At 33.0% G+C, this 25,807-nt stretch overlaps 1 protein-coding gene across 7 annotated transcripts in view; it reads left to right on the top strand.

The window, feature by feature from the left end:
* The window catches only part of STRN3 (striatin 3), a 107,376-nt gene extending 83,524 nt beyond the window's left edge, over window positions 1-23,852 (top strand). For 4 of the 7 annotated variants that reach the window (XM_086363754.1, XM_086363751.1, XM_086363752.1 and 1 more), the window contains 10 exons: window positions 1,791-1,931; window positions 5,973-6,106; window positions 7,408-7,583; window positions 7,765-7,812; window positions 8,111-8,232; window positions 11,409-11,576; window positions 13,434-13,574; window positions 16,490-16,597; window positions 22,035-22,121; window positions 22,204-23,852. In XM_086363754.1, coding sequence (XP_086219880.1) covers window positions 1,791-1,931; window positions 5,973-6,106; window positions 7,408-7,583; window positions 7,765-7,812; window positions 8,111-8,232; window positions 11,409-11,576; window positions 13,434-13,574; window positions 16,490-16,597; window positions 22,035-22,121; window positions 22,204-22,373 — 1,295 coding nt within the window. In that variant the 3' untranslated portion in view covers window positions 22,374-23,852. The remainder of the gene's footprint in view (window positions 1-1,790; window positions 1,932-5,972; window positions 6,107-7,407; window positions 7,584-7,764; window positions 7,813-8,110; window positions 8,233-11,408; window positions 11,577-13,433; window positions 13,575-16,489; window positions 16,598-22,034; window positions 22,122-22,203) is intronic. The other 3 variants (XM_086363753.1, XM_086363755.1, XM_086363757.1) reach the window with 1 other exon arrangement.
* Window positions 23,853-25,807: the final 1,955 nt, after the last annotated feature.

The following is a 25,807-nucleotide window of genomic DNA, read 5'->3' on the forward strand; positions in this document are numbered from 1 at the left end:
AAATTAGGGAGATCTGTATTATGTAGCACTAAAAGATGAGATTGGATAGGACCATCATGAAGCACATGCAGGATTAAGTACAGGATTTTAGTTAGCTTTGATTCAAAGAGTGTTGAAGTGCTGCTTGTGATTTCAGAGTAAGGAGTGATAAGATCAATGTGATGATTTTGGAAAACTAATCTACCCAAAGTATTCAAATGTGATGGAAAGAAAAAGGAGTTGGGAGATACGAAAACCAATTAGGAACCCTCTGCAGTAATTTGTAAGAAAGAAAGCATTGCGTAGAATAAAGTCAACAGCAAGAAAGAGACTGATCTGAAGAATCTGAAGAGCAGATAAAAGGAGGTTTTTTTTTTTTTCAAAACAGATTCTCCTTCATCTCCACTTATAAGCTGAAAAGGAATTCTTAGGATGTAGTTACAGAATTTGAAGAACAGAAATCAAATCAGTGGTGTTGGTACTCATAAGTGGGAAAGTTATAAAGGAAAGCTATTTTGTGAGAAAGGATAACATTTATCTTCTTTCATGTTGACTTTCACTGATGGTTAGACATCCAGTTAGCAGTTTTTCATTTACTAGAGAATTTATTTAGTCACTTTGTCAGGGAGAAAATCCTCAGGTAGTAACTGAGTTTCTCCATTATATCCTTTAGAAAATTCAGACTACTTGACACATTGTATCCAGAAAGAGTTACTTAAGCATTTCTAAAAAGTTAGGGATTGCTGTGAAATAGTTAATAAATGAAAAGAAAAAATAAAGGTAATAAATGTGTAAGATTCTACCTATTTCATTAAGTCTTACCATTGTACTACCTGGCATTCTGTTAGGGATACATAGATGAATGGTAGTTCCTTTGGAATTGCTAATATTCTAATAGCTGTAGTAAAATTTAGTGATTATATAGTCTTAATTAGTCCATCAGTATTAATGTTAGTAAATATAGTCTTATTGTGTGGCCTTGGATCTGCCTAATTGTTTCACTTATGTGTTGACTATAAAGCATTTTCTTTTAAAAACTATTTTCTTTCAAAATACATAAGAGAAATGATTCTCTTGTCATTTCTGACATTCATAGTTAAAGAGATCCCATGATACTAGATGGTCCTGAGCTTTGCATATTTTGGCCTAAATTATCCATGTACCAGTTGAAATTCTCTCCTTAAGCTTATGGCCTGCGATTAACTTTTCATACTGTGATGAGAAACTGAGAACTCATGGGTAAATCAGATTTTTCAAATTTGGGAAAAGAGAAAAAACATTTGAGGAAAATTGGAGTTGATTTGTTAATGGCAGGTTTGTGTGACTATAGCAGGAAAATATCCACATAAACACAGGGAAAGTTAAATGTTTGTTGCACCCTCATAAAAATCATTTTTACTTATTTCTTTGTTAACATTTTTAAATAGTGGATTAAGTTGGAAAACCTGTTTTATTCTTTACACTGTTAAATGTTAACTTAAATACCAAAATTTTTTGTTTTAATGATATCTTCTGTGTCTGAGCTTACAGAACTTTGAGTAATAAAAAGCTCAATTTTGTGTGTGTATCTCTTATTTATATATATATATATATATCTCCTCAGAAATAGGAAATATTTTAAATATTAAAATTATTTCCATATTTTCGTGGGGGGGTTGATATGGAAAATTGAAGACATCTTTGATTAGATGAGGTCTTTAATAACTGCAACTTAAAAATAGCCTGTTTTGGTAATAAGTTGGTTTTTAAGGGTGCTAGCAAGTCAAGCGGTAGCTGTTAAATGAACCTCTACTGCTGACATTAATTTACAGGGGTCAACAGGACAAAACTCTACGACACGATAGCTGATCTGGGAGATGATGAGCTGCCCCTCATCCCTTCAGGAATCATAAATCAGTCTAGGTCAGCCTCTACTAGAATGACTGATCATGAAGGTGCAAGAGCAGAGGAAGGTACAAAATTTAGCTACCATGTTTATTTACATTGCAGATGACATTAATTCCAAATCACATCTCCTTAATATTATAAATTTGCTGCTGTTTTAAAATGCTGAAGATCAGCTTATATGATCTTCAGAGAAGGTTTTGGGCAAGTTCTTGGTGTAATTGTCTTAGAAATTTTGAAATTTTTGACTTTTGCTTCCTTATGATTTTTTTTGCTTTTGATGTTAGGTGGGATTGTTTTTATTATGTATGATTTCAAAGTACCTTTCTGACCTGTGACTTTAGTTTACAGATCTAGTATTAGGAAATTAGTATTTTAAAAAAGACTTAAAATAGTACGTACGGAAAAGAATTGTTTAGTTATTTGTCATATTGGTTAAATTTAGCAACTCATAGTAACTTTCACTTGTTAGGAGACAGCTAAGTGCCAAACATTGTGCTTGAAACTTGATATATATATTATTTCTAAAAATGTATATAATGATTGCCTAATTTAATCATTTTATAGAATAAGGTGACATCATTATTCTTTAACCCAGTACCAAACATGTACAACTTGGTAATGAATTTTTTAAAATTTGCCTAAATTAGAAATGGGCAGGAATTGAAACTACTGTTTAGGCTTTTTTTCCCATAACTGATTTTAGCTGAAGATAACATAGATATACTTGAGTACTTTATAAATCTAGGTTGAGAAAGTTATAATTCTAAGTTATGAAACTGAATTTTAAGGTCCATTGTGACATATACATACATACATAAAGGATAATCCATTATCTAATAATTTGACATATACATTGAATTTTATTGATATTTCTACTTTGCTTTGTAAGGTAATTTCATGCCCTAGTCAAAAAATTTTGAATACATCTTATTCTCTTCTGAGTTCTCTACTGGCACATATGGCTTAAAGCTAAATAATATTACATTTCCCTTTAAAGTTGTCTCTGCATGTATTTACCACTCATAATCTAAGAATATTTGGAAAGGTGAAGAAAAATCGGTAAAATAATAAAACCAAAACAAAAGATATTAAAACATGAAAAACACTAGGACAAGTAAAATAGTTTGTTGATTTTCCCTAGATCTCTTTACCACTGTTACACTATTTTCCTGTTTTACCTTAGAGAGTATTTTCTAAAATACACATACCGACTCCATTATTCTTCATCTTATGCATTTAGTAATGGTTCAGCTTCTTTAGCTTTTGATATATTTTACCAAATACTGTATAATTTTGCTAAAATTTTTGTAGTAACACTATACATTTAAACTGTAGATTTTATACCTTAAGGCAATACCATATTAGCAGAACTTAGGGACCCTTTTAAATGTTTCAAACCAATGACCTATAGAGGGGGAAAAAAACAGTTAAGACCCGTACTACTCAAAAACCAATGTAGAACTTGTATGTATATGTCTAGTTGTGCTTTTTAAAGAAAAAATATAAGTGATCTGACTCTGTTTATAGTGGAAGGATAAAGAGGTGGACAGATAAGCATGAGCCTTATTACACTATTTAAAGGGTGGATACTATTAGAATTTGTTACTACAAAAGATTAAGTTCAGTTTTGACTTAGAACTAAGAGGGGAGCATTAGCATTCATAATCTCTTATTTTCAGGGGCCATCTCCAATTATGCATTCTTATTAAAGGCAGTGTCATACTTCATTTTGTAAAGGACAAAAGTTTGTTTTCAGGGAGAGAAACTTACACATTAGGAACTTTCAGACTATATTTGGTAAAGACTTAAGGTGTATATATACCATGTTGCCACTGGCATGAATGGAATCAGGTATGGAGCTGTGTTCTTTAGATTTTATAAAAATTGAAGGAGATAGGAAGAACTTGATATGTTAGCTACAGGTTTCCTTTGTCATTGTTGTCCATAAAAAGAACAATTAAAGAAGTACAAAAAGGACCTTGCTGTAAGACCTCATTATGTAGACCCTAAGATTTCCATAAAGGGAAATGCTAATATGATAATAGTCTTAAATTGCTTGATGAAATCTTTTAGGCTCTCTAATAAAAGGTATCATAGTGTCCATCATTAAAAATTACTTATTTTAGTAATTTTATTTCTCTTTGAATTCTAATATTTCAATGCTATGTAATCATGTGCTGTAGGTAATTATGTTAACATTAATAACATGAATTTATAGAATAAAAATTAATTTCTTCTGCAAAAAAACAAGGGCAGAGTATTTACTGTGCTTACTGTGTGCCACAGTAATGCGTGATTGTGGAAAGCAGAAATATAGCTTAAAAGATTTTATTCACTGAGATGTATATTCAGTATGCCGAGTGAGCAGGATAGTTTGCTATATATAAATAAATATAGATAGAGAAATGTAGTTAGGTGATTCATTAGAAATTGGTATAATACTTTTGCTTAATATAATTAATATAAAACTAGTAAAACTACCTAATATTGGTTAGACATTTCCCTTCACATGCTCTTAAATTGGTCAATAACTGATCAGAAATATCTCCGCATAAAGAATGTATAATGCATTATTATGTTAAAGTTATTTTATTGGGCTTTTATCAAAAGTTCTTTTATTGAGTATTTGTGAGTGGGAGGAATTTTGGCATTTTATTGTAACTTGTTTTACAAACAAATTATGTGCATAAAAGAAAAACATGTACTGGCTAAAAATGCTTTGAGAAAGTATTACCTTAATGAATTTTATGTAACTGTTCTTAAACATAATTTTAAACTATTGGTTTTATAATTCTCAGCATCTCATATTACCAATAACTGCATACTAGATACTAGTAGGAAGGATCCATGCTACAGATTATTTAGATTCAGTAGGTTTAACTTATAAAATTAAATACTATTATCCCTACATATATTTTCTGTCAGATTTACTCTGTGTCAGTTGCTGACACATAGCTTCATTTTACAAATGTCATTCAGGACCCTATTTGAATCAAATTATGTAGTTTACTTTGATATTACAGATTAATAAGTAATAAAATAAGATACTGTAAATAAGGATGAATTTTACTTTTACCATGGTATGTATCTAAAAGAAGCAGACTTGTATCTTCTCAGAATGTTTTCAGTAGTGTTAGTGATGACTGATATTTCATTACATCTGTTTCCTTTAGTGTTTTAAATTTATATCATTTTTCATGAAAAATTTTCAGAATTGACAATTAGCTTGAATTTTTGTTTCCCTTTTAAAATTGCTCATGGATTTTAAATGTTTCAATATGTTTTGTATTACAGTGATTGATGTACTTTCCCCCTTGCATCTTAGGATTAAAATTTTGCTTTCAAAGCATGTTTGAAATGATATGGAGAATTGTTGCTTATACTATAACTATAATAACAATACATAGTAGTATTTGATTTTAATGGGTCAAAGTATCAGAAGTTTAAAGTGCTATAGTCAGTATAGATTATTTATTTTAGGGGTATATTCAGTAAAGAAGAAGTCAAAATAAAAAAGCATAGACAGAGCTTGAAAACTGGAAGGCATCTGAAGATCAGATGGATTAACCATTTAGGGGAAAGAAACTGACACTAAAGATAGAACTGCCCTTTTCCTAGACCACTGAGAAATCTGAGCAACTTAAGGCTTTACTTCAATAAGCTAATACACTGTATAAGAGACTGGAAACTATTAACATGTGAATACTTGTATTAAATTTTTATCAGGGATGAGAATATCAAGCACTTTCAAACAAATATGATGGAAAGCGAAAGGACTTAGCAACAACCTATTACGTTTAAAAAATACTATAATTATAGTTGTACCAAAGGGATATAAATAGACAAAGCTTCCACCCTGAAATAATATATCAAGTGCATATTTTATTTGTGGGAAATGATGCTCAGTTCTGAAATAAATAAAACACTTGTTTATTACTACACAGTAATAGGATTTTTTGAGTAGAAGAAATAAGGAGGGAAGTGGGAAAATAAAAAATTAATTATATTACTGAATATTATAACTGTTAAGTGCTTACATTTCCCCACAATATTGTCTTGTACTGTATGATTTTTCAGCATTTAAGAAGCGGTTTTGTTCTTTATAGCTGAACCAATAACGTTTCCATCTGGAGGAGGCAAGTCATTTATTATGGGTTCTGATGATGTTTTGTTAAGTGTACTGGGCCTTGGAGACCTTGCAGACTTGACGGTAACAAATGATGCAGACTATAGTTATGATGTAAGTGCAGTTTTATTTTTAATTTTTTAATGATTTAATAGAAGGCTCCTTATTTTTTGGAAACACTTATAAAGCAGAATTAATGTCAAGGTGCATGGAAAAGATAAAGTGTGACATTGTGTTTATTTGAAGTGATATATAGTTTTTTCTTACAACTACGTTCTTTGTGGTATTTAAATTTTTCTTGGGTATTGTGGTGTATTAGGAGTTTGGGGTGATTGATTACCTAAAATATTGGTTGATAAATACCTACCCTTAGTAGTCAACTCTCAATTACCTACTCAAATTAAGCCATACTTTGCTGTTAACAAGAGAAAAATAGGTAACCTGAATCACTTATCTGCTTTCAGGATAAATCTTAAAACACATTTTAGTTTTGAACTTTTTTTTTTAAAGGATAATGTTAAAGTTAGTTTGTCATTTCCTAAATACTTCGTCTTTAATTTGAGGGATGGGGAGAGGATGAGGAGGGGATGGAAAAGACAGTGTTAGAGGTGAAACTAGTCTTGGATTAAATTTTTTATAGACAATAAACACTCAATTGAGAGTTAACTATACTTACTTAGATTATATTAGTGAATTTGCAGATTTTCAGCAAATTAATTTTTCCTTTTATAAACATATTTTTTCCTACATTTTATACTTTATGTTAGAATGGTTTTTAGAGACATCGGCCTTGGTGGGCTGGATTATTCTCATTAATACTTTTAAAGTATGTAAGCAAATAAATTCTATAATAACCTTTTGACTGCTGTAGAAGTGGTTTCACAGCCTATCTTTACAGATGGAGAAACAAAGGTAAAAAGATTAACCTCTTATCAATATCAACAAAGTGTCTTTAGTTCAGACTTTTGAAAAGTACTTTAACTTGCTGCCTTGAAAAATGTCACATGCTGATTTTCTAAATGACAACTGTATTGTTAATATTGTACCCTTGGATTTTTGGTAATAATTTATTTAATTTTTGTTTTCATGTAAAATGTTGCAACATGGTAGTTTCTTTGTGTGTTTTGTTTTTCCCCTCATTTTAATGTTTAGTAGGACTTTGGGTTTACCTTGATGATTAGGTAAAACAGATTAAAGGACTCATTTGATCTAAGTATTTGAAAGCTAATGAAATGATTCTTCTTAGTTCTTATTAAATGATAAAGATATAAAGTTTTTAAGGTGCTAAATTTCCACTGGACATTTTAGCAAAGCACTTTTGAATGTATGTTTTAAACACACCAAAACAAACAAAAACTCCATATGCCTATCAGTTCACTACTTTTACCACTAAATATCGTGCTGTTTCTTTTTAGTTGCCTGCCAATAAAGATGCCTTTCGAAAGACATGGAATCCCAAGTATACACTACGTAGCCATTTTGATGGAGTTCGAGCATTAGCTTTTCATCCTGTAGAACCTGTGCTGGTTACTGCCTCTGAGGACCATACTCTGAAACTTTGGAACTTGCAAAAAACAGTTCCTGCCAAAAAGCAAGTATTTTAATGTTAGCCTATGTTTTTTTCTTCCAGTTTGGTAATTATAAATAATTATTCTTCTTTATGGTCTGTATCTTTTATGCACTTATTTGATCTTTCCTAATGATCATGTATATCAACCAGTGATTTACCATTATTTATCTTCTCTCCTCCCCTTTTTTCTCCCCTCTTTTAGGAGTGCCTCTTTAGATGTAGAGCCTATCTACACATTTAGGGCCCACATGTAAGTTTTACTGAATTAGTACTTAATTAACCATAATTATTGTTAACTATTATTTATCACTCCTAAAGCCTTGTAATTTTTTCATAATGTTTGTTTTACATTAAGAAAGACATTAGCTGAATAATACTACATTTGATTAATAATTGTACTAATGAGAATATAATTAGTACTGTTCAATGTACATGTTACTTAAACAGTTTTAGATACCACATAAATTTAGAGAGAGGTTGGGAGGGGTGCAAATGTAAGTTTCTTTGTAGGCTTTCTCAGTAATGTTTTCCCTCTTTTCCTGTGATAGTGGCCCTGTTCTGTCACTAGCTATCAGTTCTAATGGAGAGCAGTGCTTTAGTGGTGGTACCGACGCGACTATCCAGTGGTGGAATATGCCTAGTCCTAATGTGGATCCATATGATACATATGGTGAGTAAAAGGCTCAAGATGTATCTTTTTAAGTGAATGGCTCTGACAGAAATAATCACCTCGAATATTAAAGATTATTTAAATATGTATTAAACTTGTCATTTAGTCTTTCCATTTACTAGTAATTTGCCTTATTAAAGAGAAAAGAAATATGCCATAAATATTTTAGCCTGCAAGTTGGTATTTCCTATATTGTGTTCAAAAAGTTTTTTAAAACTATATTAATTAAAGCATTCATTTCAGTACTAGAAAAGAGAAATTTAACGTAAGGAATAATTTTTACAACTTAGCTACTTTACATAGTTCAAAAATAATTAGTGCAAGATACAGAAACAAATGGGAATTCTCAGATGATTCAGTGGTAGGGTGTCCACCTGCCATTGCAGGAGACTCAGGTTCAATCCTTAGGCCGGGAAGATCCCCTGGAAGAGGAAATGGCAACCCACTCCAGTATTCTTGCCTGGAAAATTCCATGGACAGAGGAGCCTGGCATGCTACAGTCTATGGGGTCGCAAAGAGTTAGACATGACTTTGTGACTGAGCATGCATGTAGAAACAAATAAGGACATAAGGGTATAAATCAGTGAACTTGAGGGACAAAAAATTTCTTAATTAAAAAAAACTGAAACTTTCATTCATGAATCCCATTTTTAGAATCTGGCCAACAGAAATACCTGTGCATGTATTTAAATATAATTATAAGAGCATTGTTTGTAACAATAAAAAAATTAAAATAAATGTTTATTAGTATGAGAATGGTTAAATAAAAAATGGTTTACTTAATGGTTCATTTTAAAAGAATTTAAGAACTCTTTGGTCTTTTGTTTAACACACTGAGCACCTAAATTTGCCAGATATTAAAGCATACATCAAGAAATGAGAATTAGTCTAATACAAAAAAAAAAAAACAGAGTTTAAACACATAAGCAAGGGAATGGATAGGTACAAATTGTGATAAATGATATGAAGATACAGTAATGTAAAAGAGTAACAGCCGAAGTCGTCTTTAGATATAGGCTAAAATAATCACATTCAAGCCAAACTCTATATAAAAGTTAACTGTCAGTGAACAATTTTAAGCCAGTAAGTGACCTAAAAAGATAACTCTGGCTTTTGCAAGGGGAATAGATTGGGAATGAGATGAGAGTGGGGAAAGGAATACCAAGGTAATGTTGTAAAGTTGTAATGTGGTGATCTGGTAGATAGGTGAGAAGATGATGTTGCCAAGAGTAGAGTGGAAATAGAGCTGTTAGAGAGAAGTGGATTTAAGACATACTGGGGAGATAGAGTAGAATAAACAGAATCTCTTGATAAATTGGACTGAGTGGATAAAGTGATGGATTAGTCATCTTTTTTAACAGCTTTATTGTGGTATAATTCCCGTATGATAAAATTCACCCTTTTGAAGTGTACTGTTCAGTAGTTTTTACCATATTCACAGGGGTATGTAACCATTACCACTAATTCAGAACTTTTTTCCATCACCACTTCTGCATTTTTGACACGAAAAACTGAGTATATCATGGTAGCTTATTGAAATGGGAATGTGAGAAGATAAAGGATACTGAGTTTGGTTTTTAAGCATGTTAAGAGGAAGGCAATATCAAGTACATAACCATCAGTTGTGAGAAGGCAGACTCCTAAGGGACTGTGACATGTGGGGGTGGGGTGACTAAAGCAAGAGAGTTAACCAAAAAAAAAAAACTAAGAAGGCATGCCTGTGGGGCAGGAGGACATTCAGGAAAGTGAAATCGTGACGTATACCAAAAGAAGAAGCCATTTTGAGAAGAAAGAAGCAGTCTGCACTTTCAAATGTTGCTGAGAGGTCTAATAATAATATTAAGTATAGAAAGGTAATTGATCACCCAGGTTTTGGCTCTACAGAGGTTGGATGTTGGGTCTGAGACCACAAGGTAAAGGGACCTGTGGATGACCTTCCAAGGTATACTCTATGGATGTAAAGCAAAGGGATGAAGGAAAGAAGGAGGGGAAATTTTATTAGATTTGATAGAACTCATCATTGATGATTTTAGCAAGGGTTGTTTTGTTGTGGTGATAGTATCAGAATGATTTAGAAAGTAAATGGAAGGTAAGAAAGCATATTTACTGAATATGCTTTTATGCTATTTGGTTGGAGGTTGATGTAAGTTTTGTTTGTTAGATTTAGAGATTTTGAAGCATATTTGTTTGCTGTGGTAATGATCCCAAGGAGGAGGATAATCTGTATAGTAGAAAAACATGAAAGCAAATTAGTGTGGGAAATGGAATCCAGAATACCTGGTGGAATTGTCCTTTCAGGAATGGAGGATAATTCCTTACTTGTATTTGGAAACATGGAGAATATGGATTTAGACACCAGTCGATTTATAGGTTGGGTGACAGAAAGGTAGAGGAAAGGTTCCTCTTTCAATGCTATATTTCCACAGTGAATTTATTATGAGAGGTAATTAATCATGTGAAAGGGAGGTTGTGAACCGTGAGAAACATCTGTGGAAAGTGGGAATTCAGTAGAGAAACAAAATTGTAGGACAAATGATGTTTAATGTTATTAGCCCCCACTGTCCATCAAATGATGAATGGATAAATAAAATGTAGTGTATCCATACACTGGAATATTATTTGGTAGTAAAAGGAAATGGAGCACTGATACATGCTGCAACACAAGTGAACCTTGAAAACATTATGCTGAGTGAAAGAAGGCAGTCAGAAAGGGCCATTTATATAAAATGTCTGGAATAGGCAAATTTATAGAAACAAAATATGTAGTGGTTGCCTAGGGCTGCAGAAAGGCAGAGAGGAAAATTGGGGAGAAATAGCTAATTGATGAAGATGCCCTAAAATTGATATGGTGATGACTGTGCAACTTGTTGAATATATTAAAAATCATTGAATTGACACTTTAAACTGGTGAGTTCCATGGTGTGGGAGTAAAGCTGTTTATTTAAAAGTTGATGTTCCTTTTTTAGAAAATTGCAGAAATACAGGAAAGTATTAGAAGGTAGCATATAAATATCCCATAACTCCACAACTTAAGAGATGGCCACTGTGTACACATTGGTTTATCTTATGACCTTTATGTGTAGTCTTTGTACTTAATTATGTAGTTATCTTTATATACAAAAGCATTTCTTTTAAATTTCTTTTAGCTAATTTTTGTTCTGTTTCTTTCGTTACAGAGCCAAATGTTCTAGCTGGCACTTTAATTGCTCATACAGATGCTGTCTGGGGTCTTGCTTATAGTGGCATAAAAAACCAATTACTGTCTTGTTCAGCAGATGGCACTGTTAGATTATGGAATCCACAAGAAAAATTGCCATGTATTTGCACTTACAATGGAGACAAAGGTAAGTAAATTTTGCCTCTTTGAAAAATCTCTTTTTTTTTTTAATTTAGAAGATAAAAAGAACAAAGTAGTTTCACTACTTCCTGACTGCTCAAAAGAGATACTGAAAGAATTCTACAAATCTGTGATGATCTTTTTATTCCTAGTCATATTTTTATAAACAAGAAAGATGCTTTGCAGGGATATCCTGTAGCTCAGTGCCTTTTTAAAATAAATAAATAAATTTATTTTTGGATGCACTGAGTCTTCATTGCTGCGTGTGGGCTTTCTCTTAAGTTGCAGCAAGCAGGGGCTACTGTAGTTGCCATACTAGGGCTTCTCATTGTAGTGGCTTCTCTTGTTTCGGAGCACAGGCTCTAGGGCACATAGGCTTCAATAGTTATGGTGCTTGGGTTTAACCCCAAGACATGTGGGATCTTCCCAGATGAGGGATTGAACCCACGTCCCCTGCATTAGCAGGCAGATTCTTAACACTGGACCACCAGGGATGCTTTGCAAGTATATCCTGTAGCTCAATGGTTTTTTGACCTTTTTCAGGACATGTCCTATTTAAAGAATAGAACTATTTGTATGTTATAATAGAGTAGGCAAATGAGGCTACTCATAGGAACAGCAGAAGGCCCTCTAGCAACTCCAGGTAGATACTCACAAAGACAGAAAGGCTCATGGTCTCAGGTAAACCTGTAAACTACATATGAGCACACTGGTTGAGAAGTCTAGCTATAATCATTGAAATAGCACCCTTAAATGGGAGGTGCAAACTGAGTTAGTTTCAGGCTTGATTTCAAATCTTTTCCTGTCAAAAAAGGATTTAATATACCTCATGACAATATTTATGTCCATCTGTTTATATTATTTTTATATTGGCATTATTTTCCAAGTTATTTTTAAAAATCATACCTTTTACTATAAATAATTGTTTTAAAACATTTTAGATGAACATTTGAACATTTATGCTTAATTTTGTTGAATCTCTAGATACTTCCGTGATTCTACTAATTTTTTAATTTACCTAAGCTTTTGAGGTGAAAATTCATTTAGGTGATTTGTTTCTTGCTTACTCCAGAATTCACATAATTGTGCATTGATCTAGACAGTTGAATTTATTAACATGTTAACGAGAGAAATTGATGCTTGATCTACTTAAGGATATTACTGCATCAGTGAATTCCAGAGTCCATAGCTTCATTTTCACAGATCCAAAAATATTATTTGCATTTGCTACTTGAAGCTAATCAGTGTCAGACAGGTGACAGTCTCCCAAGGTAGAGGTGTACAAATGCTATTTTATCATTTTACAGTCAGAAATATAATGGCAGGACTTCCCTGGCAGTCCGGTGGTTAAATCTTAGCCTTCCAGTGTCGGGGGTGCAGGTTTGATCCCTAATCAGGGACCTAAGATTCCACATGGCTTGTGGCAAAAAGCAAAACAAAACATAAAAAACAACAGAAGCAATATTGTAACAAATTCAATAAAAGAGTTATTAAATGATCCACATAAAAACTTAAAAAAAATTGCAGGTGAGCCAATAAACTCACCTAGGATTTTTGTCTCTTGGAAAAAAAGACATAGAGCAATAGCTTTTGTCTGCCTGTCTTTCCTTAAGGGTTCCCTAGATGTATTTTTATTTATATATGTAAATATATATATATATATATTTATTTATCTGTAACATTTTATAATGTTACAAAAACTAATAAATGAGAATAAGTTACCTATTATATCTCACCATCCTAACACAATTGCTTTTTCATTACTAACATTATTTGAAGAATACTCAAATTCTTTTTTCTTATTAGAAAAGCAGAGATTTCTAAATTTTTATTTTTACCTTATATCTCTTTGGACTCCTTTCAGAGCATGGAATACCTACATCAGTTGACTTTATAGGCTGTGATCCAGCTCATATGGTGACCTCTTTCAACACTGGTAGTACAGTAATTTATGATTTAGAAACATCACAGTCATTGGTGATGCTTTCATCACAGATGGATTCTGGTAAGTTTTCTGGTAAGGTTGAAACCTTAAAAAGGATTGTTTTACAATAGAGGATAACCTTTTTACTTTTATATTTTGACTATATGAATTTAGAATGAGAAAAGAATAGCTTTCAATGTGTACTTATTTACTTTATTTCTACTATTTCCTCAAATTATGTTTAAAAACTTGGATAAGTATGTGGGGACAGGTAAGTGAGTAGAGCAAATGTAAAAGAAAACAACTCAAATAATTTTAGGTTTTTAATGAAAACACATGTGGAAGTGGAGAAATATATAATGAACCTATCCTCCAGCTCCAGTAGTTCTGTGTAAATGCCCAAGGTTGTTAAGTATAGAATGTGGTATATATATTTTACAGTTTATTCAAATAGGGACCCAGATAAGGCCCATGCACTGTGATTGGTTGGTAGGTCTCCCACGTTTGTTTTCATGTAGATTCCCCCTCTATCTCTTATATTTCCCTTGCATTTTTTTTAACTGAAGAAATTGGGTTGAGTTTCCCATAGTTTGAATTTTACCAGTTGCATCCTTGTGGTATCATTTAATGTGCTCCTCCTGTTCATTTTATTTCCTGTAAATTGTTTGTAGATCTAGAGGCTTATTCAAATTCAGGATCAAATTTTTATTTGTCTTCTTTTTAAAGTTTTTAAATGTTTCTGGCAGGACTATTTCATATAATTTGTGAATTTTTATCAGAAGTAAATATTCTTTGGTCTGTCTTTCTCTTAGTTTCTAATCACTGCTTGGATCCATTAATTCATTACCTGTTCAAAAATAATTTTATAATTTTATCATTTCTTTTACACATATTGGCTGGACTGCTTCTGTAAGAAAGAACAATCCTCATCAGTAATTTGGTTAGCTGGAGTTAGCAGTTATAAAGGAAAGGCAAGATAAATGATTACTTCACACTCCTCCCCTTTATATACTAGTTTTTAAAATGATGAAGTGATTCCCTGCTGCTGCTGCTGCTGCTTGCTGCTAAGTCGCTCAATGGTGTCTGACTCTTAGCGACCCCATGGACTGCAGCCTACCATGCTCCTCCGTCCATGGGATTTTCCAGGCAAGAGTACTGGAGTGGGGTGCCATTGCCTTCTCTGAAGTGATTTCCCTAGTGTCCTCCAAAGGTGACCAGTGAAGTGAGTCTTTGGGGTGTTGTTTTTCATATCATTATAATCTATCTTGGAATAAGTGCATTTTATGTACTTCAGTCTGTTACATATTATCCTTATTGCTACTCATATTATTTCATCTTTGGCCAGTGGGAGCTTATTCAGGTTGGCTCCTATGTCTCCCCTTTTGATATAACCCTGTTAGTTGTTGATGCTTTTCTTGTATGACAAGATGTTTTAGGTTCATCTTGTACCCCAGATCTGAAATGGGCCATTTCTCTAAGGAGCCATGGTTTTTTTTTATTGGAAAATGACATTTAGAGACTACAAGATAGGTGCTCTGCTATTGAGTCAGTCCTCATGGCTTTCATGGCTCTTGAGTTGGCCATTGGTTTAGACTTTTTCAGTAGACAAAGCTGAAGAGTACATTTTTAGTAAAGAAAAAGACTGATAAATTTTATTCAGATGCTTCCAATAATGATTCAGATTTATCTCATTGGTTTTATATTTTTATCTTATTTTAAAAATATCAAACTCTTGATTCTCTGCAAAATGATCACGATTTCTCATTTATCTAACAGTACAGATAAAGTCGTCTCAGAATAATAATTGCAATACCACCAAAAAGAATTTCGTTACTAATAGAGGGTATATTCTACTAGATACAGACAATCTAATTACTGTGCTTTAAAAAGTCACTTGTGTTTATAATACCGATTGACTATACAGTTAAGTTCATTTGTTTAGTACTTCTGATTTTTCATGATTGCTCTTTTAAAAGTCATTTTATAATTATAAAAAAATATTTAAATGGTTCTGTGATCAAATCTAAAAACAAATTATATGTAGTGTCTTTTTTCAACCCTAGTTTCTTCCTCTTACACAGATTATTTTTTTCAGTGTGTTTAAGTTCAGTGAAGAGTTCTTGTATACATATAGAATGATCGATTTACTTAGTCTAATAAATGCTGACAATATTTTCCCATTAGTTGTGATCTCTCTTTTCTCCCTCATCTCTAATCTGAACAAAAATTAAGAACTTGGTAGTAAAGAAAAGATCTCATTCCTAAGAACATCAATTCCAGTTCTTTGGTATTTTTGGTCATTGTAGGAGGGATAGGGTTTGTTCTTGCCAACACCTAATTATCACTTACGAATTTTTTTCCTTCATTAATTGACTCTTAATTCTTTTATGGACTATTTATTAAAAGCAATGATTTGTGGATTTGGGATAATTTAAAAATTCTGAACCACCCTATATTGACAGTCTGCATTAAAATACTTCTAGTTTTTTCCCTAAACTTGAGCATAGTGCTCTCCATCCACATTATAAGACATACTAGCTTATACATTTTTTGAGAAATTGTATCTTTAGAATCTTAGTTTTATTTCTCATATTTTTTTTATATATAAAAGCTTTAGTGATTCTTATGTTTTGGTAAGACTGCAAAGGCCATCATTTAACTTCTAATTGAAGTTTTTGTTTCTTTTTTATTTGAAATATAGTTAGTGGATAATATTAAACTAGGTATACTACGTAATGTTTCTCATTGAAATATTATTGACCATATTCCTTATACTGTATATATTACCTTGGGTTATTTATTGTGTGATTGGAGGTTTGTACCTCTTAATCCTCTTCACCTCTTGCCCTGCCGCTCGCTCCCCTCCTGTCTGGCAGCTACCTATGTGTTTCCTGTGTCTGTGAATCTGGTTTTGTTTTGTTTATATTTTTTTTCTTTAGATTCCACATTACATTGAAGGTTTGAATTTTGGTGTGTTTTCCTCCTTTGTTTTTTAGGTTTACAATCCAGTAATCACATTAACAGAGTAGTAAGTCATCCCACACTTCCTGTTACAATAACTGCTCATGAAGATAGACACATCAAATTTTTTGACAATAAAACGGGTAAGTAGGTTATCTTATTTTCTGTATTGACTTCCTAGCTTGAAAATTGCCAAGTTAAACTGTCTTAACTCAGATTTTTGTTTTAGTTAATGTAGCACACTTACAATGTTTGTTAATTTTTAGCCTTGTTAACAAGTGCAAGTTGCTCAGTCGTGTCTGACTCTTTGCAACTGCATGGACTGTACCTGCCAGGTTCCTCTGTCCATGGAGTTCGCTAGGCAAGAATACTGGAGTGGGTTGCCATTTCCTTCTCCAGAGCATCTTTCTGACCCAAGGATCAAACCCCAGTCTCCTACATCGCAGGCAGATTCTTTACTGTCTGGGCCACCAGGGAAGCCCAAAATATCTTGCTGCCTATTATGAGTTCTTTATGTGATGACAGTTATAAACCCTTCTGTTTGAATTTTTTATCTTTATATTCTGTTGTGAATTATTATAACATAGAAGATCACTTTCTGGTTTGGGCATTTTAAATATGTTCTTAAAATTATCAGTGGATGAAATGATATAGTGACAGTTGTTTATTGTCATCTTTCCTGTACTTTTTGGTTGTAAGGAAGCATACCAATTATATAGAAATCATAAATTTTAATTTGGCCATAGAATCATTTGTTTAAGGATATCTGTATCATTTGTCATTACCCAAAATACTTTGTAAAGTATTATTGTTTGCTCTCTGATAGCAAAAGTCTGATAGCAAAGAGAGACTTCTTTGATAAGCTAAAACAAGTAGAGAAGTATTGAAAGACTTCCAAATAAGAAACTAAAGTGTAATTGAAACATTATTGCAGGACAACAAATTATCAAGCAAGACAACAAATCAGAACTACAGATTTTTATTTGTAGCTTACATAGGACATGGTTGTAATTTTTAGTCTGAGTTTTAGATAAATATCTTTCTTCAAATAACACTTTTCTTGGACAGATTCCTGAACTCAGTAGAACAAATTGAGAAGAGAATGGAGACTCATAGGTCTATATGTTGCACAGGAAAGAAGATTCATATTCATGTGAATGTCTCAATTTAACACCATATCAAATGAATTCTTTAAACATTTTTATGAAGCTTAAAGATCTTCCTTTGCTGCAAGAGCAGAGAGATAATTTGCTTTACATTTCTAAAAAGATTCTTTGTATTAATTATTGCAAGTTTACATTTGTAAGGAAAGGTTCAGGAATTTTAGTAGTAATAATAAAAGGAAAAAGTGATTCTTTAGAGCTTTTTGTCTGGCAGAAATCAAAAATACGGTGCCTGTAGACTTTTAGATTGTTTACAAATTCTACCAATTAATTCTCTGTGTTAACCAGCTAGTACCTTATCTGTAATGCGAAGATAATCAAAGCACTAGGCTCTAAACAATGGAAATTTTTCGCTCTCATTTTCTCTCTCTTATACACAGAGATACACATATATACAACCCTTGAGTGTAACTGTAAATTGAGTTCATATGTATTCTTTTTAATGAAATTCATCTTGAAAACTGGCAATTCATTTAAATATGATACACTCAAATATCCCTATAACTGGTGTTGATGGTTAGCTAAATCTTTAATAGGATACTGTTCTATCAAATAAATAGTAATTTATTGGATTTCTTATCTGAAACATTATAGAAATTGTGTGAATGGACTCAATGAGTATTTAGATTTTAACAATAAAAGTACATTTAGTATTTTGCACTGCACTGGCTAGTACTATCACGTAGAAGTTATTTCTGCTTTCTGAGGTATTATTGTTGCCTGGGGAAAATAGTGTGAGTGAGTGCATATGCACTCTCATACATACATACACATGCTCAGGCATAATGCAGTAAGATAAAGGAGTCTTCATAGAGTGAAGGTTTGAGTTTTTCCTTGCAAGAATAAGGTTTTTGTTTGTTTTTAAGTGAAGAAGTTAGTACGAAATTCCAGATAAGGGTATATTTTGAGTAGAAGCACAGAAGTGGGAATTTGGGCTGGAAACAGAAGTTTCTTATAAAGCCAAAGAGGTAAGTAAGTTTGGAGAAGGAAAGCAGAAACTACTGAGCCAGATTTTTCAGAGCCAAGCTAAGAATAATGGATTTTTGTTTACACTATGCACTATGAAAACCACTTGAATATTTGACCAGGGATTTGCAATATTGGTTTAGAAAGATGCTCAAGTCACACTGTATGGTAGATCCTTGACTACAGACGATTTAGAAGTTTCAGTTTATACTGTTTGTTTCAGAGAGATCTTTAGGGCTTGTGATTTTTGAAATTTTGGTAGAGACACAAATCTGAATTGCGTATGCTGTGACCAAGACTTAGCTAATGGGTGAACCTCCGAGGAATGCGGGGGAGTTGGAGGAAGAGGGTCCTGAATTGGTTAAGGCCTCATTCATTCAGCAAAACTTACGAGTATCTGCCATATCCTCAGCACATTTCTTGATCTTTGGTGAATAAAACAAAGTGTCCTGTCCTCTCAAATCTTACAGACAAGTGGTATATTGCTTTCTGTAAGTGAGACACTGGTATCAGTCTGTTTCTTAATTTCATAGATTGTACAAGTCAAAGGGCTTAAGGTGCTGGGGAGGAGAGAATCAGTGCCTGCATGTGTCCTTTTTTCCCTAAGTTATAGGAAGAAAGAATTTTGGTGGGGGAAGAGAGGTGGTGGCAGAGCCGTGGAGCAAAGGTGAATTCGGTTAAATGTGAGAAGCTCCGTATATATGCTGGTGAAGGAAGGGTCAGAAACTTTGACTTCTGTGGTCACTAGTGGAAACCCAACATCCAGCTTGATTCAGAATTGCACCTCCTTATAATTGGTCCAATCTGAAGGGTCACTCACATTTTGAAGTCACTTCAGGACTATGTAGAGGAGGGTTACCTCTAAATTGACTTAACATGTCATAGTTAGGGATGAAAGAATTCTTTGGTTTAAGACATGATAAACATAGGAGATGTACAGTCACTCTCACAAGAGAAGTCAGAACTAGATCTGTGAGTTAAGAGTCAACATCACAGAATTAATGTTTTAAGGGAAGCTAATGATACTTCATAGTTATCCTCCTGATGTTTTGAGATCATTGGGCTGGAGGCCAGTTCTTCATACTCTGAATTTTTTTTTTTTTAATATTGAGAAGAATAGAGTCTTGAACCAGTAGATGAATTATGTTGGACTAATAGTATGTTGTGATGTTTCCCAGGTGGTGCTTAGGGGTAAAGAACCTGCCTGACTATGCAGGAGACGAAAGTGACACGGGTTCGCTCCCTGGGTCAGGAAGATTCCCTGGAGTAGGAAATGGCAACCCACTCCAGTATTCTTGCCTGGAGAATCCCATGGACAGAGGAGCCTGGTGGGCTGCTGTCCATAGGGTCGCAAAGAGTTGGACACAGCCGAAGCAACTTAGCACAATAGTGTGTTGAATGATTTTTCTGTTTCTCAGGATAGTAGAGAGAAATTGTTATGGTTACTCTGCTAATATTGATGAAAAACAGACAAATGTGGCCTAAATGATGAGAGACTAATTTTGTCTTTAATTGATAAGCATTTAGTATTGCCAGAAAGTCACAGACTTTTTATGATCTTCAGAGTAACTTTTTGCACATTTGATTATGTTGTGGGTTTGTGTTCAGGTCAGTGACCAAAGCCCCATGGCAGATAACAAAAGTAGGTCTGTTTCATGTCTCAGTGTGGAACGTTTCAGGGGACAAGCAGCATATCAAATGACTGTAAATAGAATTCTGGAGAAAGACCTCCATCTGTCATTAGGAGAAGCCGAGGCACTTGAGTAATAAAGACTCATTGCTGAATGAAAGGAGAAGAAGTTTTTTTTAACTTTTTATTTTATATTGGAGAATAGCCAGTTAACAGCGTTGGGATAGTTTCAGCAAAGGGAGTCAGCCATCTGTATACATGTACCCATTCTCCAAAAGGAAGGAAATTTTTTTAAGATACTAGTATTTGCCATTTTATTGTTTCTTGAGTGAATCAACTTAAATCGCCTTTCAGCCATCGCAAGTGTATGTTGCCAGTGCAGAGGCTGAGGCCCTTGCCCCAAAGTATGCAACACAGTTTATATTCACAACTTGTTTTTATTTATTTTTTTTATTTTTTTCAGTTGCAGTGAGATTTTTATTTTTTTTTATTTTTTTATTTATTTATTTTTTTATATAAGCCATACCCAACTCAGGAGTATCAAGACCTTGCATATTCTTTACCTGTCATAATGGGAAAATGTCATACGGCTTCTTTTGTTGTTGTTGTTGTTCTTTTTTTTTTTAAATTTTATTTTATTTTTAAACTTTACATAATTGTATTAGTTTTGCCAAATATCAAAATGAATCCACCACAGGTATACATGTGTTCCCCATCCTGAACCCTCCTCCCTCCTCCCTCCCCATACCATCCCTCTGGGTCGTCCCAGTGCACCAGCCCCAAGCATCCAGTATCGTGCATCGAACCTGGACTGGCATCTCGTTTCATACATATTTTACATGTTTCAATGCTATTCTCCCAAATCTTCCCACCCTCTCCCTCTCCCTCAGAGTCCATAAGACTGTTCTATACACCAGTGTCTCTTTTGCTGTCTTGTACACAGAGTTATTGTTACCATCTTTCTAAATTCCATACACAACTTGTTTTTAAATTTCAACTCAGTATTGAATCTGTTTGCTTGCCAAGAATTCAGTGAAGTTAAATTACATTTTCTAGAATAGTGCTTTTGTTACTATCTGGGGAAATCCAGAGTAATTTCTCTGATGTACTCCCACCCTTCTCCCCTTTCTTGTTTCTTATATATAAGATGATTGACATTTCAAAAGATAAATGATGCTATTAGAATCTTTAGATAGGAATGTATTCTCTGGTGATTTAACATTAACTCTGTGTATAAAAGAGTCTCTTAAATAAAGCATCTCTTAATGAGAAAGATTCTGTTTTCACTCTTAATTCCCCTTTATATGACCTTAAGCTTTTAATGCAGCTCTATAATCATTGTTTTCCACTATCAAATACCATCAGTTTAATGTTACACAAATATCTTTTGAAGTAATTGGAAAAGTTCTGCATTAGAATTAAAATTCTCTTTAGAATATTATTGTAGTGGAGGAACTAAATGACAGAAGGCAGACCCAAAAAGCCACAGGTTATTGTATGATTTCATTTGTATGAAGCATTCAGAATACGCCAGTCCATAGAGAAGACATTAGTGCTTACGGGGACTTGGAAGGAGGAATGGGGAGTGACTTTCCTTTTGCAGAGATGAAAATGTTCTAAACTAGATAATGGTGATGATTGTACATCATGATGAAAGTTCTAAAAGCCACTGAATTGTACCCTCTCCAATGTTTAAAATGGTAAATTATATGTTGTTTATTGTTGCTGAGATTGTTTTATGTTGATGTTGTATTATGGTTTCTGATTGCCCAAGTTAGTAACTATTTGAAAACTTAATCTTCTCTGCTATGTTTTATTTAGGTAAAATGATCCATTCTATGGTAGCTCATTTGGATGCTGTTACAAGCCTAGCAGTAGATCCTAATGGAATCTATTTGATGTCTGGAAGTAAGTCTGAACTTCCTGTCCTGCCCACAAATTTTATAATAGAATTATTACTAAGTAACATTTTTTATTTATTCTTTTACAGGCCATGACTGTTCTATTAGATTGTGGAATTTGGACAGCAAGACATGTGTGCAGGAAATAACAGCACATAGGAAGAAACTAGATGAATCAATTTATGATGTTGCTTTCCATCCATCAAAAGCATACATTGCTAGTGCAGGGGCTGATGCCCTTGCCAAAGTATTTGTGTGAATCAACAGAAACTCTCACCATAACAGCAGATTTGCTTGGACACAAAGGGTCTGCATCACTGCCATCAAAAAAGTTAATAATATGACACTACATATGATCTGCCTGGTGAAGGCTATTTGGGCAGGCATAAATTGGTGGAAATCACATCTTAACGTCAGGCTCATTAATTTAATTGTAATTACTGTATTTCGTGGGACAAAAAAAGGACTCCATTATTTGTGGCCTGTACTGGATATGAACTGAGCGTATGTCTGTCTTTTAGGTATCTTTAAGCCAATGTGGAGTCTGATCTGATAAAAAGACTTTTGTTTTGGACTCTGTGTGCTGCCTTAGGGTTAGGAATGTGGTGCTCTTGTTGGGGGGAAGTGAGCTCCAAGAGTAGCTTTTTTCATCTCTTAGTGATCTTCTGTTTATCGGTTGAATGCCACAGATTCCCTTTTAAACTTATTTTGCTTTAAAAAAAAAAAGAGAAAATTTAACTTAAGATATTTTAGCATTAGTTGCACAAAATGTTTGGATAAAATTCTAGTTTTTATAAGTCTTTTTATATATTTAGCCTGTCACAACAGTGCTCAAGATTGTATTGAAGTTTTTCTGCATTACACAACCCTGAAACACAGAGATCTCACTGACCCGCTGCCGCGTAACCACACTCTTTCCTTCTTTTGCATAATACGGCTCAGCTAAGTCTTTCCATAAAGATGCTAAATCACCATCATCATCACCGTAACTGTCTTCTTAAACCAAGGACTATTAAGTGTATTAAAATGAAACGGTGGGGTTTAGTACTCCAAATGAACTCTTAAAAAATAAAAAAATAAAAAAACTAATCTTGGCATCCTATCACTATGTGATATTTTGTACATCTTACTGTATTTACAAGTTTATTTATCAAGGATTATCCATCTTGCTAATAGCCTATTATTTATTTCACTTTTTGTTGGTCTTTATATCCTTTTATTAATGTGCTAAAGGAACCTGTATATCTATTTTGGAACTCTTTGATAGTCTAAAATAGACTAAAAATGGAATATTTTATAGTTTAAGTTACAAACCAAGGTGACTCCCCCTAGATACATATCTTGGTTTACCATGATTCCAGACAAAACTATCTTGTTTTAAAATATTTGGAGTAAAATTTGAAATACAAATAGGATACAAAAATAGTTGAATCAGGATACAGAAATCTGCTGTGTTTGGACTAGTTATCCCTGTTTTATTTTTTCAGATGTGCTTAATTTTATGGTGTAACTAAAGATTTTGTTTGTGTAATGCATGATTAAGACAATAAAGTATTTTTTCTAGTCTTCCAAAAAACTTTTCTGATCAGTTTGCGAGTTTTGATGAGTTTTGTAAGGTTTTTGTTTTACAAACTATGAATCAGCAAATTTTTAAGATTGTACCACATAGCAAACGTACCGCTGTTGAAAAATAATGTATATAAAATGCATATAATAAATATTAAATTGTGTACCTGTATGTTACTGTTGGCTACATTATTTTGTGTTAAATAATAAAGTGCAATACTTTATTCTCCATTGTTAAACTAGGTAATGGAGATGATTTCTCAGTGAGTCCTTCATTTTTATGCTCTTCTTTTAAATTTTGTACTGTTTATTGATAATCTTCAACAAAATTAGAACAGTTAATACTACTAAGAATGTTTTTTTAAAGTATTTCACCTCATTTGGGGATTAAAAAAAAATTTATTGACATTTAGATAATTCAAAATAACCCCCCCAATAAAAACAAGTTGCAAAGACACAGTTTTATATCATATCCTTAAGATATCCTACTGCTTTATTAAAGTCTGAATTTCAGTTAATATTGTTGTTTTTCCTATCTAGCCAAACCTATTTCCCACAGAAGAGTTCAGCAGAGAATAAACTGTATTACTCATTAATTAAAATTTATCCTCATAAGTGATGTTAAGTATTAGTATCTTCAGACTTTTCCTTCAACAAGTAATATCCTTTTTCTTTGAAGGGAATTACAAATGGACTTAGAAGGTAGCATTAGAAAACTTTGAAAACATTAGAAAAACTTGGCAAATTCTATTCTAATATGCCTAATGGTAGGCATTCTATGCCTACTGCAAAAAAAATAAATAAATACATTATACATACTTTGAGATATTTTGCCACCTACCATAAAAATTCAAGTGGCAATTTTAGTCATGGCTGGTGAAACACTAAAACTTTTCAAAAGTTTTCCTTAAAATACTGGCGTTTTGGTTTTCTTAGTTGAAGATTCAACTTAGAGATGCATTTTGTTTTCCTCTCCCCTTCACCCCTTTGTTTTTAAAGTAATTTAAGAGCAAGCTTTCCAAAGCTTAATATTGTTTCTGGCAGCTGTTCCAAGGCAATGATTACTGTTTTAACTGAAATATGATTATCGTTATGGCAATGCATAAACACCATTTTTGGAATGTGTTAAAACTGAAATGCATAAAAACAGTATCAGTATATGTTTTTCTCATCTACTTTGGTTGTATTTTCTCTACAATATTAAACATTTGGAAGAGACTAAAAGGATGCAAAAGAATATCATTTTCATTTTGTGTGCTTTCATTTGTGACTTACAGGAAATTATGTAGATTCATTTGACTAGTAAATGATTTATATGTAAAGTTTAAGAATATTTTTATATACAGACTTTCACATGTTAACTTTTTCAGTATTTAATATTCTTTTCATATTATTCATGTACTTTTTTCATATTCTCTGTTATCCACTGAATACCAAAGTCTCATTTAATATATTAAAGGTGATAAATGGGCTAGCATAATTGATACTAGGCATACCTGCAAAGTTTAATTATATCGTTTTAAAAATCCTCTTTTTAGTTGTTAACCCTTTGACTATGTTTACCTCAAAAAAGTTGATAGTAACTTAAAGTGTTCATTTATGCTCTATTCTTGCTCTTCAAGTCAAAATATAAGCTTCCCTGGTTACCTCAAAACTTTTGTTCCTTGTAAAATTTTTAAAAGAGCTAATGACTAGAGGATGGGGATTTGTTTAAATATTTTAAAGAGTGGTCTTCTCAGCTGAAAGTTGTCTATTGTGGAAAAAAATGTTAAACCTGTTTTTCTGTTGCTAAATGAAAGTTCTTGTTACATGAATTGGTCATATTTGTGGCTTATAAGGGGCAGGGGGTGGTGGTCAGGGGAGTCATTGACACAGTGTCAAAGACGATTTCACTTCTGCCTTTGATACATAGCCCTTTCATTCCTTTTACACAGACTATAAAATTGTTAAATTCAAAACATTTATTGGAGTAATATTCCAACCAGTTAACATCTTTGCCAGGTTGACTGGTTTGGGTGGTTGTAAACCATTTCATATAAGATCAGTGTATGTGTGAGAGGAAATAGAAAACTTGGTCTTAGAGAAGATGGGATAGGATATGACAGCACGTCTATCTGGGGAGAGTTC

The sequence above is a fragment of the Bos grunniens genome, chromosome 21, assembly GCF_055505025.1.
Source record: "Bos grunniens cultivar Pamir isolate PY7600 chromosome 21, Bosgru_T2T1.0, whole genome shotgun sequence".
Lineage (NCBI taxonomy): Eukaryota > Metazoa > Chordata > Mammalia > Artiodactyla > Bovidae > Bos > Bos grunniens.